Source organism: Rousettus aegyptiacus, unplaced genomic scaffold (genome assembly GCF_014176215.1).
Source record: "Rousettus aegyptiacus isolate mRouAeg1 unplaced genomic scaffold, mRouAeg1.p scaffold_m13_p_7, whole genome shotgun sequence".
NCBI classification, from domain to species: domain Eukaryota; kingdom Metazoa; phylum Chordata; class Mammalia; order Chiroptera; family Pteropodidae; genus Rousettus; species Rousettus aegyptiacus.
The window spans coordinates 90,075,732-90,090,233 of record NW_023416310.1 but is presented as its reverse complement, the minus strand read 5'-3'; the positions used below and the strand labels follow the sequence as shown (position 1 = coordinate 90,090,233).

Here is a 14,502-nt window from a genome sequence, read left to right as displayed (position 1 = left end):
TTCCTACAGCTGCCACAGCTGCCCAGGTTCCGCCCAAAGCCCAGAGGTGCCCCTGCTTATGGAGGGTGGGGCAAAGCAGCTCAGAATGGGGCAGACTGGGGCAGGAGAGGTGCTGAGGCCCTGGGGAACTCGAGGGGCCTGGGCTTGGGGGAATGTCAGGTGATTGGTTCCCCATCTCCTACTGACATTCCCTGGAGAAAGATTCCATAGCCCTCCCCACCTTCTTCCTCCCCCACTTCCCCCCCTCCCCCAACTCCTACCCCAGACCTGTAGGTACTTGGCAAGCCAATCACTCACCCTCAGGTAAGTGATTGCCTGGTCATTGATTGCCAAAGACCGCTGATTGGCTGGTCAGCTGCTCAGCCCCTTAAGAGGCCACTGCAAGTAACAGGCAAGAGCGAGGGAAGACTCACTCAGGACTTGGGAGCTCACAGCCAATGAGGGGTCCAGGCAGGGGGAGGAGTCCCAGACCAGAAGCAGACTGCCCAGACTGATACTAGCAAGTGCTGAGAAACTATGGGAGGCTGGGGTGACTGTTAGTGAGCGGGGTGAGGACAGCTGCTGAGTGGGCATGGAGTATGGAGGGCCAAGCAAAGGACTTGAGCGGATGGCTCTGGACTAGCAGAGGATCCACTGAGGTTTGTGAGCTGAGGGATGGGCGGTGGAAGGCAACTTCCACTAAGCCTCACTGGGAAGGCAGGAAATTGAAGCTCAGGAGAACAGCAGTTCTCCCAGGCCCTGGTGCTAGCATGCGCTGCTCCCACCAGCTCCAGGGTCCTGCTCAGTGCCTCCCTGGGTCCCCCTACCCCTGCCCCAGTCTACCTACCTTTGGGGACAGGAGCTGGCACGGCACTCAGAAGCAGCATGGTGTCCTGCAGAATTAAACAGGAGCCAGGGCTCAGGGTCCATCTTCGCACCCGGGTCCTGCAGAGTAAGCCCCAGCCAGGGCCACCCAGCCTCCATATTCTATGCAGCTGAAGTCAAAGGCCACCCGCGTCCCATAGCTGAGAAGACCATCACGCCCACACATCCCCTTCCCCTGCTTTAGGCTCAGCCTCAAGGAGCCTGGACCCTGCTTTGACTCTGCCTCTACCTCCCTGGTGACCCTAGCTGAACCCTGGCCTCTCTCTGGGCCTTAGTTTCTCTGCATGTACAGTGGGGGTGGGAAGCTTGGGCTGGATGGTGTCCAGGGACCCGCCAGCACTAACAGCCTGTCCTCCGGGTGACAGTTCCAATACCAGGCTCTTATCTGCCAGGACAAATATTTGGGAAAGTGTGATGAAAGGCCTGGGGTAGAAGGTGGGGGTAAGCCAGAACCCAGAGGACTCCCACAGCTCCACAAGCACAACAGGAAGTGGAGGCGGCTGTGGGAAGGGAAGCGGGGGAGTCAGGGCCGTGGAATGTGGGGGGCACCCCCATGCCTGACCCCCTTCACTCAGCCCTGAGATGCACAGGGAGGCCCGGGGAGAGGGGCCAGGGGCTGGGCCCAGGGGAGGCCCCACTGTACCAGAAGGTCCTTGGAGACTACTGAATCCAAGCCCCATGCCCCCAGCGTCCAGATGGGGAAATTGAGGCTCTGAGGGGAAAAGAAGTTTGCCCGAGGTTACAGGACAGAGTATGTCTGAGAGACAGACAGAGACTGGTAGAGGTAGAAAGAAACAAAGACATGGAGAGACGGAGAAAAAGAAACAGTGTTGGAGGCACTGAAAGGTAGGCTGAGTTGGGTGAGCCTTTATTCCATCCCTGCCCGCGGTCGCCCCATCCAAGGATCCCAAATAAGCACCGAGAGCCAGGCGTGCAAGGGTCTGCCGGCCGCATGGATAGGAAGGAGACCTGAAGTGGGTGGGAGTCACAGAGCAAGAAACGTAGGAAGCAGCCACGTGACGAGGCAGCAAGGAGCCTCCCAGTGCTGTGTGCGCGCTGACTTCACGGAAAGGCCGCCCAGCCTGGCCTGCTCCTCGGGCCACGCCCATGTCACCCCCACTGCACGCACACCCCCACCTCACCCCTGCAGTTTGGGGTTGAGCCCCAGCAGAGCTACCTCCTGTGCCACCGCTATCTCTGTGGCCTCAGTCTCCAGTTCTCAAAATGGGATGATGCTGAGTGTACCACTTACTGCATTTACACATTAGTGGTGGGACAGAGGCTTCTGGCCTGTGGACCCCCCGTCTCAGCCCTACCCAGTACCCCAATAAGCTCTCTGAGTCAATCTGCTCTTCTCCCCCTTCTCCCCATCCCCTCAGATGAGCCCGCCTGAGGGTTCCCTCCTTTCTCCCCTCTCCCCTCTCCCCTCTCCCCTCTCCCGATTGCTCCAAACTAAAAGCCCAGCCTTTCTGAGGGCCCCCTCCCTCTCCGTATCTCCTGCCTCAGCCCCTCCAGCTGGATGCCAGGCCTCCTCCAGAAGGAGGGAGCAGCGCCATGGTGGAGCCAGCAGCCCCCACAGAGGCCCATCTGCCCCTTGGTGGGTGCCCCTCTGACTCCCCCCTTCCTGCCAGACATCTCAGCCAAAGAAAATCATTAGCAGCAGAGGCTGGGGGAGGGGGGCATTTCAGCCTCCCTGCCCCGCCCCTCCCAGCCTCCCTGGCTGGCCACACTGTTTATTATTCTAAAGGAGGAATTTGGTCTGCTGGCCTGGAGATGGGAGGTCACTGCAACTGGGGCTGGCCTGGCTTTGGAAGGCTGGGCAGTGTGGGCTGGGCCCCCTGCTTGAGCAGCCCCTGACCCTGGCTCCTCTCCTGCTGGGCCTGGGGCTGGAGGCGGCTTGGAGTCTCTGAGACTCATCTGGGAGGGATCTTCTTGAACAGGCAGCAGAAGCCCAGAGATGGGTAGAATCATGGCCCAGTCACACAGCAAAGAGGCAGAAGCAGGCTATGGGGAGAGGACAGGTGGGGCAGAGGAGCTCGGGGGGAGTGTAGACACCTTAGGCAGCGTGTAGACGCCCCAGGGATCTTGGACTGGCTTCTGTCTTTATGAAATGAGCATTTTGTCTCTGGTCACAAGAGGCCTCAGACACACCTTGAAACCGAGCAAGTCTCCAGCCGTCTCTGGGACTCTTGTTTCCCCCATCCAACCAGGGAGAGGTTTAGATGGGTCATCTCAAAGAGCCGTCCTAGTCTAAAACTGCCAGGAGAAGGCTCTAGACACTATGATTCTTGCTGGGGTGGTTTGGGGAGGTGGGGGCTGATGAGAAGGAGGGGGCTACATTCCCGAGCCTGAGTCACGTGAGAATCCATAACCTATCTCACGCCATGGATTGAGTTTCCCCAACCATTCGGTCACAGACTTACTGTGTGGAGTTTGACAAGTTGTTTCCCTCAGTTTTTCAGGTGCCTTTCAGACAGATAAACTGGTGAAATGGCACTCCAGGGGGTGGCAGGGAAAGGGCCACAGGACGGGGAAGCATCAGAGTGTGGCCTGGGGCACCCAGACACGACCTCTTAAGCCATCTCAGATGGGTCCCTGACACACCCAGCTGTCCGCTCGATGTCTTGTGGACCTCTTTGAGCTTCCCAGAGGCTGTTGTGGATCCAACCAACCCCAGGGGGTCCCAGGCAGCTGATTTGGGGGTGGTGGGCTTACTTGTGACAACTTTCCTTCTTCAAGGGTAGGGCTGAGCTCCAGGGAGGAGCCACCTGGGACAAGGAGGGTGTCTCAGTCAGAGAACAAGCACCCCCTTAACTACCATACTCTCCTGCCCAGGGAGGCCCCTGAGACAGAAGGAGGCAACCTTCAGGGATCACCCCCGCCCCCGCCTTTGTCCAGGAAGCCTTCATGATTCCTCCTATTTTGGCCAGGTTTGGGGAACGGAGGTCCAAAGATGGGATAATTGCCTAGCTCCTCACAGTGAATCAGAGGGATCCCTTTGAGGGAGCAGAGTGAGGACCCCAAGTCCAAGGGAGCAAGCGTTTTGGGGAGACTTTCTCAGAGCCCCAGCCTTCTCTCCTTCCAGCGTGTATGAGTCTCCATTCCTTTCCCACCGCCTTAATCTAAATAAATCCAGTTCATCTTGGCCACATCCGCCGGCAGCAGCTCCCCTCCCTCGGGGTCCTGCGGCTCCCACGGCACAGGCAGGCCAGGGAGGGGGGCCTGCGTGGCTGCCAGTGGGGGAGGCCTGCACACAGTGAGCACGTGCACACACAGCACAGACTCCTGCCCACGCGCTCGCTCACACACCGCTCTGAAACACATCCGTGTGCAGCGGGCCGTGTGTGCGCCTGGCCCTCACACAGGCACTCGACATGTGCAGGCCCACACACAAGACACGCATGCACGCAGCTCCCACTGTGCCCAGCCCACACCACGCAGCGCAGACTGCTGCCTGCGTGCTCTCCGCCGCGCCCATGTGACATGCATACGTGTGGCAAATCACATGCCCTGGAAAAACAAAGCGGTGCGTGTGTAACACGCATACAGAGCACGTGCACACGGGACCTCGACCTGCCCCCTGAACGCGCATCCATATGTACACAGAGCCAGCACGTGGTCTGCTGTTCTTGCAGTTGACATATATTCACTCGCTTGCTGCTCAGCCAACTCTATGAGGTAGGTACAATCATTCCCATTTTCGATGGGGAAACTAAGGCAGAGAGCACTTAAGAAACTTGCCTAGTGACAGAGAGCGGAGATTGAGCCAAGGTGGAGTGCTCCGCCACCACTTCTGTTTACTTGTTTCGAGCTGAGGAGAGGGTGGTGAAGGCTGATAGAAACAGATGGGTTTGAGGTTTATCTGGCTGAGAACAACAGGACCTGGTGATTAGATGTTAGGGGGAGGAAGAGAGAGGTATCATAAAGGAGCCCCGCCCCTATTTCTGGCTTGGTGTGTGAATGCTGGGGGCGGTGCCGTTTTCTGAGACGAAAATGAGGCAGAGGAGCAGGATTAAGAGCTGTCGCTGAGCTGGTTTTGGGTGTGAGGGGCTGCGGGCACCTGAGGAGATAGAGGGACATTTAGTCTGGAAGCAGGAAGATGGGGATGGGAGGAAGCCCTGCTTCGAGGAGGAGGCGGGTGCTTGGCCAGGCGGCCTCAGTCTTCACTCTCCGGCCAGGGATGCTCTGAATAAACAAGATACCAGAGAGAGGGGGGCGCCTGGCCATGGGGTCTCCAGGTTAGTCTTCGAATGTCAGAGCTCCATGACCCTCGGGGATCATCTACCTGATCCAACCCCCTTCCTCTGCCCCACTGTACAGATGAGGAAACAGATTTAGCGAAGGCTGGGGACAGGTCCCAGTGTTTTGACTTCGGCAAGCTGGGCTCAGGTGGCCAGTGCGGACTGACGCTCACCTGACCGGCAGCCCTGCTTCAGATGTGAGTCTAGTGGCTCGAGGCCCCAGCATTAGGACAGATTAGGACGACAGCTGCTGCCCCTCTCCACCCCCGCCCTGCTACACACAGACCTTTATATCAAAGTCACTTTCCCTGCACTGTCCCAGCCAGGCAGGGATTGGAGACTGAGTCTTGAAATGAGGAACGACTTGTGAATTTCCTGGCAGAATGGGACACGGACTCAGGTCTTCCGGCCTGCAGTCTAGTCATCTCTCTTCCACGCCAGGGGCACTTCACAGCCCCTGGACAAACCTGAGGAGACAGGTCCCTGGCTGGGAGTAAGGGGGTATAAATTCTAGCTCCTGCTCTGTCACCCACCTATATAGTAGTCCTGGCCCTTTCTGAGCCTCAGTTTCCCAATCTGTACACAGGGTGGGCAGAGCTATCCTGGGACCACGTCCAGCGCTGACGTGCTGTGCTCTCAGGACACCGCTCTGGGAGGCAGCTGTGTTGAGTTGGAGCGCTGGGGTGGGGGTGGTGTGCTGGGGAGGGGCCCCAGCCAGGATGTCATGACTCAGCTCCGAGAAGGCAGCCAGCTCCAGGCCTGGGAGTGTGTGGGGGCAAGAGGCATCTGGAGCCAGAGACCGAGTCCTCCCTCGGGCAGCTGGGAGAGTGCGAGAGTGAGGGCAGCACGGGCTGGATGCAGCAGAGAGTGTGGCCGCTGTGGCCTTACCCCACGTGGGCTGAGATGTAGGTGGATCTTGCGGCACGGGAGCCAGGCGGGAAAGCAGAGTCCGTTGGGCAGGGAGATGGTTACAGGTGAGGTACAAACGTGGGAAGAGGTTGAGGATGTGGGGCTCCTACCTGCTCCCCTCAGTCCTGTGCCCCCACTTCTATCTGTTGGGAAAGGCTCAGCATTCCACCGTGACGAAATGAATCTCCCCACAAGCCTCAGGATCGCACTGAGGCCAGAGAGGGAAGTGGGCGAGAAGCTTGGCCCAAATCACAGTGATGCAGCTTGATCACCCGAGCTCGACTCTCTGGCGTGCTGCTTCCAGAAGCAGAGGACCTTCACGTTTTCAAGGTGTCTGTGAGCTCCCCCAAACAAAATAACAGAAAGTGACTAAGCTAGGGCCTGGCACTAGCAGTTCTGGAAGTCCAAATGGGCAGGAGAACAGTGCCACCTCCACGGACCATCATTCTGACCCGCCCACCTCTGCCACTCCAGCACAAGCTGGGTCACCTCTAGCTGCCCCACCGTACCCCTCCTCACATCGCCTCACCGATGGTCTGTCCTCTCCCAGCTGTTCTCACGCCCCGAACTCTCCAAAATACCTGTCTGACAATGCCCTTCCCTGGCTCTTCTGTGGCTCTTCACCCGTCACCCCCCTAGTCACAGTTTTGCTTTCGCTTTCCGTGGTTTGTTACCCCCCGTCTGAAAATATTAGATGGAAAATTCCAGAAATAAACAATTCATAAGTTTAAAATTGTGCACTGTTCTGAATAGCATGATAAAATCTTGCAAAATCCCCCTCCATCCCACCCAGGACATGAATCACCCCTCTGTCCACTGTGTCCACACTGTCTGCTACTCGTCCATTAGTCACTTAGTAGTTGTCTCAGTTATCAAATCTGTTATCAGAGAGAGACCACAGCCACATAACTTTCATTAACAGTATATTGTTATAATTGCTCTGTTTTATTATCAGTTATTGTTGCTAATCTCCTATTGCGCCTAATTTATAAATTAAGCTTTATCATAGATACGTATGTATAAGAAAAGACATAGGATATATAGGGTTCGGTACCATCCAAAGTTTCAGGCATCCACTTGAAGGCTCGGAACGCACCCCCCTCAGATGGGGGGCGGGGCTTCTATAAACACCCGTTGCTTAGCCTGGCCTTTAAGAACCTTCAGGAACCTTCATGCCCTGGCCATGCAGACAGCTCATCATAACTGAGGGAGGTAGGGTGCTACCCGCCCTGATCCCCAGGGCCCGTGCGCGGCCCCCACACTCGTCACTCTGTGCTTCTCTCCCCAAGAGGCCTCCCCAGGGATACGATGGAAAGAAATGACCTATTTTCTGGAAGTTCAAAATAAAACGAAACATCTGTCTGGATTGGAGCCAGGCTGATAAAGAACGAGCTGATCCCCCCTCCTGCCGCACGCCCCCTCACCCGCCAGAGTGTGAGCACTTGGGGGTAGCGGGCCCCGCAGGCCTAGCTACTTGGAACGGTTCGTGGGAAAGCACTCAGTGTGTGTCTCAGGCCACTGGGGGCCCAGAGGAGGGGACCTGGGTCCCCGCACAGGCTGGGAACCGGCCTGAGAAGGAGGTCAGTGAGGGAGGGAGGCCAGCTGCGTGCCCTTGTCCACCGCCTCTGGAGCAAGCACTTCCTGCCTCCTCAGGCACCTCGCTGGCCTCCCTGCTCGTCCCCACATCACCTTCCAGGCCATATGGCCTGTCAGTGGATTCCCAGACCAGAGTCCTCTGAATCCCATCTGGGCCCCTAACAGCCCCTTCCAAAAAGAACAAGGACTTAACAGGCCTTGAAAATGACCACAAGAATGATAATCGCTACCTGTGATCTTAGTTCGTATCGCCCACCGCCTGGGCTAAGCCCTTCATGTGCATGATCTCAGAGCAATCCATGAGGTCAGTGCTGCATCTCCATTTTACGGTGAGGAAAGCGGGGCACTGAGAGGTTAAATCATGTGTCTAAGGTCATGGAGCTTGCCAGTGACGGAGCCAGTGCTCAAACCTGGGCAGACTGACCCCAGACCTGGGCAGACTGACCCCAAAGCACACAGGCTCCATACTCAGGTGACAGCTCCTCTAAGGCAGGAGGCGAAGATGACAAGCCTGTGCCTAGCACACAGTACAAGCTCAATACATGACTCACCAGCCTCGTTCTTTCACTCTCTGTTTCCTGACCTCCCCTTTTGGTCCATGCTCTCCTTGCAGTTGGATGAACCTGACTTTCGTAGAGCCCTGCACTCTTAGGAGATACCCCCTATTCATATTTCCCCCCACCCTCTCTGCAAATAAAGCCTATCATTGCACACCGACCATGACAGGCATCTCACCACCTCACCAGCAGCCCATCCCATTCTTGGCCAGCTCGGGATCCTCAGAGGTTAGGCTATTTGAAAGCTTTTATTACATTGAGTGTAATCTGTCCCAATGTATCCTCTACTCATTGGTCCTGCTCTTTTCCACCAACCCCCACCCCCCGCCCCATCCCAGGACATTCTTCTTCTCATTCATTATTCTGATGCCCCATAATCTGAAAACAAACAAAAGCCCTTATTAATTTGGAACCAGGCACTGTGCTAAATGAGATGACTTGGGGGGGGGGGTTGTTTTATCTTCACAACAATCCTGTGAGGTGGGTATAATCATTATTCTCTTTTCACAGAAAAGGAAACTGAGTCTCAGAGAGGTTTGGTAACTTGTCCAAGCTCACGTAACTAATAAGCAGTGAAGCTGGGATGCAAACTCAAGCCTGTCTGACTCCAAATTTGTATTCTTAACCTCCATGCTAGACTGCTTATCTCCTTCCCCAAAGCAGGTCTGTTCACAGAGAAACACTCCCACATGGGTTCACCCTGCCAAGGTCCATGCAGAATCCAGGCTCTCAGGGATAGAAGGACCCTCAGAAGTCAGAGTCCTGCCCCTGGCAGTGACCAAGGGGCCACCCAGTAATTTGAAAGTCAAGCTAGGGATAGAACTCAAAACCGTTCTGCAACTTCACTGTAGAACCTGAAGGTTGGCACATAGGTTGAGGAGAGAAGTCCTTACAGAGGACAACCTGTGTCTGGTATGGGCGGTGTCCAAGCAGGGGCTCTGGCTTGCCTTGAAGCCTGTCTCAGGGGCCTCTGACATGGAGAATCCAGGCAGTTGGGCTGGGCGTGTGATCAGCTCTGCCACAGGCCTACTGTGCTCAGGGTCCAGGCCTGCCCCTGCCGGGGCCCCAGCACGCCCTTCCACTGTTCACAGAGGGTCCGGGCCTCTGCAGCTCCAGAGTTCCAGGCCTCCACCATCCCTCTACTGCCCTGCCTCACACCCCACCCCCCAGAGCCTCATCTCCGGTGGTGCCATGGCAACAAAGAGCACCAGGCCCTGGCAGCCAAAGGAGCCCCAGAGAGGGGTCCCGGGCTAAGGCTGGGGAGGTGGGGGTGCAACAGGCGTAGACAAGCAAACCTTCTGTTCCCCGGGCTGCTGCCAGCCCCACATCAGCCCTGGGCTGGTCCACAAATAGAATGGGTTCTCAGAGCCAAGTGGGCAGGGGCAGGCAGGCCTCAGGCCGTTGGTACTGACCCACCAGCACACGGGCTTCCCCCACCAGGCCAGAGCCTGCAAACCAAGCTGGGGTAGCTAGCTATTAATTGGTGCCAATTACGGAGCATTGAGATTCCCCTCAGAGCCCTCCTGGGCAGCAGAGCAGAAGGGGAGCAAGCTCCCGCGTTTCGTTTCTCTCTCGCGTTCTCATCATCTGCTCCTGCACCCAGGTCTTCAGTCATTCACCTCCTCCCTCGACCCCCGATTTTCCCATATACTATCACTCACCTTCTCTGGGGCTTGGTTTTCCCATTTGTAAGTCAGGGTTCATCAAGGCTTTTGTATGAGTTAATACAAGTAAAATGCTTAGAGCAGGGCCTGGCACACAGCCCTCTGCTAAGTCAGTAGTCACGTTATTATTATTCTTCATTCACTCGTGGGAGAGCAAGTCACTCACTCACTCACTCGCTTGGCTTGGAGTACACAGCTGAGCCCCTGCTAGGCTAGGCTTGTCAGCAAAGGGGTGCGTGTGATAAATGAGACGGCGGGAAAGCCCCTCTCCAGAAGGGCTCCTCAGGAAGGGGTGCTGCTATTGTCATTGGTGTTATCAGGCTCAGCTGGGGTGGGGGCAGGGCGTCTCCCTCTAGCATATTACGGGAGATAGAAGCCCACCCAGGACCAGAAGCTAAGTCTAATGACCCCCGCTCCACTCTTTGTCAACGAACTCTTTCCTATACCTTTGTCTTAGTCCCTTAATTCGATTTCCCACAAATGTGGAAACCCACCTAACAATTTTTCGGGATATCTCCAAGTGCCTAATTAGAGATTAGGTTTACAGCAGGTGCTCAATAAATGCTTACACAGCATGAGAGGTCAGACGGTATATGGGGTCAGCTCTTCTGGTCCTCAGTCCTAGGGCATCCACTGCCCCCTAACGACTCACCAGCCTGGAGAACTGGGATGGATAAGCAATGGTGACCCTTCCTTTCCAGGGAGGTGATGGGACAGGCTGGTGAGGGGGCAAAATGGGCAAATTAAATCCCGATGCCAGCACACTGTGCCTGATGCCTCAGAGGGCACGAAAGTGCATAGGATCCCAGCCAGCTCTGGGGCAGCAGTGCCAGCTTGAAGCCACTTAATCCAGGTCCAAGTACCAGTCCTACTCTCTCACACTGTGTGACCTCGGAGTTTAATTTCTCTGAGTCTCGATTTCCTAGAAAATGGCATAAAAAGCCCTTTTCCATTGCTGCGAAGGTTAGAGATAATGATAAAATGCACCCGACACATAACAGATGCTCGGTAAATGGTAAGTCTTATGATTATGTGATTATTCCAATGGAGCAGGGGTGGCCTTGAGCTAGGCCTTCAGGTTTAGTTGGGTCCTCTGGTGGATGGTGCCAAGGAAAGGTATTCCACAGGGGATCTGTGTGAGCAGTCAGGGAAGCAGGAGATCTCAAGGCGTCTGGGAGAAATGGCAGAGACTCGTTAGTGCTCTAGAAATTAGAGCTCTTCAGCAAAGAGGTAGGTGCTGGGCAGGGAAGGGGGAGCAGAGGTCACTTTGGGAAAGATTTGAGGTGCTGGGTAAGAATTTGGGCTTGCCTTGGAGGCACCAGGAAGCCAATTTTCAGGGCACTGATAGTGAAGGTGGGGGTAGCGATAATAGTGCAACTCCAAGCACTTATGGGGTGGGAGGGCCTCCACTGTGAGTGACAGGAGTAGGCTGGCATATTGTGGGAGGGTATGGATTAGAATGGGGACAGTGGAAGCAGCAAGATCAGTTTCAGGGATGAAGCCATCTCAAACCCAGCCTGAACTCCCTGGCAGCCAGCTATATAATTTGTGAAGCCAAGTCCAAAGTGAAAATGCAGGGCCCCTTGTTAAAAAATAATTAAGGATTTCAAGTGCAGGGCCCTTCTACACATGGAAGCCTCTGTGACTGCATGGGTTAAATGTTCATGAAGTCACCCTAGCTCCCTAGACTAAAGGGGAGGCCATCTATCCATCCATCCATCCATCCATCCATCCATCCATCCATCCATCCATCCATACACCAATATGTTTATTTATCTCTCTGTGCCTGGCAGGGGCTCTCAGAGGCTAAGGGCAGAGCATGATGGGACCTCTGGGGTCCCTGAGCTCTTCCCTTGCCTGCCCACCTTAACATAAAAGGAAATTATGGCCAGAATGGAGAAGCGACACGACCAAAGGCTCCGTGGTCCCTTAAACTACCCAGGAGGGTTCCCACCCCTCAGTGGGATGGCGTAGCACCTCTTCAGCCCACCTGTGGCCTCACCTCAGGGAGAGCTGAGCCCTGGACGACAGAAGTGGGCGAAGATGCAGCACACGTGGTGCACACAGGGAAGGCCAGGCCCGCAGTCTGGGTCCCAGGCTCGGTGCCATCGCTGGCGATCTGTACAACCTGAGGTGCATCCTCCCCCTCTCTGGGCCGCAATTTCCCACTCGCACAATAAGGAAGTTGAACCCAGTAGCCCCCAAAGTCCTTTCGTCTCTGACCTTCAGGAGCTGTCTGACCCCCCTGGCCCTGCTGGCCCCACTTCCTAAGGGACAACACTTTCCATCACAGGACGGCAAAGCTGGTCCCTCTGGCAGATGAAAGGTTTCGGGCACCTGAGACATCAAATAGCCCTGATCTGAAGCAAGGAGAAGAGAGGGCATTAATGCAGCTAAAGCGATACACTTTGATTTTCAACCTCCTGCACTACGCTGGGGGTGGGGTGCCCAGAAAGCATCTGAGAAGGGAGTGTCCTGGGGTCAGTGCCTTTTGCCTGAGGGCTCTGGGCCTGAAGTCTTGGGAAGGGTTTGAGGTGGGCTTCTACACTGGCAGCAATAGTGTGTGAGTTCCATGCCCCTCCCGCCAGAGGAGGGTCTCTGCACCCACTCCCCAACCAGTGGACCGCATCTTTCGTCCATCTACCTTCAGCCAAAGCCTTGCTTCCTCTTGAATCAGAGCATATGAGGTTCAAAAAGTCAGCATTGGAAGAGACCTCAAGGGTCACAGTATCTACACACACTCCCTGATAGGCACAGCTCCCGACTCTCCTTCCTCGGTACCCCAGGAAAATGGGCACATGGGCTGTGTGAGAACAAGCCCTTGGTGCTCCCTGAGAAACTGGGTGCATTAACAGGCCACTCTAATGGTCAGAAAGTTCCTCCTCATCATTGCAGGTAACAGTTTTCCATTAGTGGTCATCGATCCTGACCGCTTTGTGTAGCGTGTAGAAAAAGGGTAAGAAAAAAAATCCTTTTGCTGTGAAGTTAAATATGCATGATCCCTGAGTACACAACAGGGCTTGTGCGGCTGCCAATCTGGGCTGGTGTGGCCTGGAATCCTGGAATTGTTTCAGGGCTGGAAGGAGCTCCGAGATGATCTCGTTCAACCTCCTTGTTTTACTAACAGGAAAACTGAGGCCCAGAGACAGACTAACTCACCCACAGGCACACAGAATGGGTTCCAGGGTCTAATGACCACCTCTGGAACTCTGAGAGGACCCCACAGCTGAGGCACATTCTCAGAGCTTACACTGGATCCCCAGAGGTGGCCCCGGCCCCACCCGGCCTTTCAGCAGAGTGCTGGGGTCAGAAACACCCAGGTGCAAGTTCTGCTCCACCACTTCCTTTCTGTGAGACTTTGGGCAACTGGCTTAACCTCTCTGGGCATTTCTTCATCTGTAAAACAGAGAGAGTTTATAACTACTGCTGGAGTTTGTTGCAATGATTAAATTAGTTCAGCAAATATTTAAGCACTTACTGAATGCCAGGCCTGTTCTAAGCGCTGAGGAATACAGCAGTGAACTTTGCAGTAATGGATGTAAAGCACAATGGAAGTGCTGAGAAAGGGCTGGTCCCTGTTCTATCATCCTGCACACACTGCTTTCCAGCTGAGGCACTACAAGCTCTGACCCTGGGGGGCGGGGGCATGGGGGACTGTGGAAAACAGTGGAAGAAGATCTCTCTCTATTCCAAGGGTCCACTGCCTGCAGGGTTCAAAGTCATGTGAAAAAAAAAAAATGGGATAGGCAGGGGGCACATTTCAGGGATGTTTGGGGACCCTCTCATTTCTTCCTCCCTCCATACCACACTCAACAGCCTGTCCTGAGCAAAACGCCAGGGGCACCCTCTTTCAGCCTGAAGGCAGCTGGCTTCAGAGCCAGACTATGCCCAGAGGATGGAAGTGGGCCTTTAGAATACTCATGGTGGCCAGGTCCCTTCCGTGGTCATGGTCCTTTGCAGGATGCAGACCAATTTCACAGCCACGTTCACCTGTGCAGGAGGCGGGAGAACAGCGGCCCTCGGAGCCAATGGCATTAGGTGCAGCCCAAGAAATGCAGGAACTGTGCTAAGTGTCTTACCTACCCTGCCACTCACAGAATCGAGGACTGACACCCAAGAGAAGCAGAGCACTGGCTCAGGGTCAAGCAGTTGGTCAGAATTGGGGGTTAATGCGTGGCCGACTGATCCCAGACCTGACGTGGTTTACCCATGGTACCCACTGCCTTCCAGATGCTGACGCAGTTCTAAAGAAAGATGTGGGGGCCTGAGGTTGGCTACACAGTGGATCTGAGGTGAGCCAGGGCAAGAGCCAGGTCTCCTGACTCTGAATCCACGGGGCTTTCCACTACCCCACATCTGTGGGCAATTACAAGTCTCGACTCTTCTTCCCACAGAGGAAGCAGGGCTGCCTGAGAACCGCCAAGGGGAGGGTGCTGACCAGGTGGCCTTCGTCCTCACTCAGGACTGACCTGAGCCAGGGCCAGGCAGACCTAGGAGCAAGCAGGCAAGGCCTGGTGCTGAACTTTCTGCTTCGGAAGATGCTGGAGCCAGGCGTAGGCTCTGCGGGACATCTCTCCTCTCTGACTAGGATTTCCCTGAGTAGCGAGGGGGTTAATTCTTTGGATTCAGGCAGAGCGTGGCCTAAATACCAACTCTGCTAACTGCGTGACC

At 55.4% G+C, this 14,502-nt stretch overlaps 1 protein-coding gene and 1 long non-coding RNA gene across 5 annotated transcripts in view; one reads left to right on the top strand and one right to left on the bottom strand.

Moving 5' to 3' along the window:
* PDGFRB (platelet derived growth factor receptor beta) overlaps positions 1-14,502 on the bottom strand; it is a 36,550-nt gene that overhangs the window by 19,747 nt on the left and 2,301 nt on the right. The window contains exons 2-3 of one of the 4 annotated variants that reach the window (XM_036224282.1): positions 13,082-13,227; positions 827-872 (exon numbers count right to left, since the gene is read on the bottom strand). In XM_036224282.1, coding sequence (XP_036080175.1) covers positions 827-866 — 40 coding nt within the window. In that variant the 5' untranslated portion in view covers positions 867-872; positions 13,082-13,227. Of the gene's footprint in view, positions 1-826; positions 925-4,605; positions 4,747-13,081; positions 13,228-14,502 lie in introns of all 4 variants that reach the window. The other 3 variants (XM_036224283.1, XM_036224284.1, XM_016118747.2) reach the window with 3 other exon arrangements.
* LOC118605118 lies at positions 5,947-6,816 on the top strand. The gene is made up of 2 exons (XR_004951924.1): positions 5,947-6,079; positions 6,170-6,816. It is a non-coding gene; the product is annotated as an uncharacterized LOC118605118 (long non-coding RNA).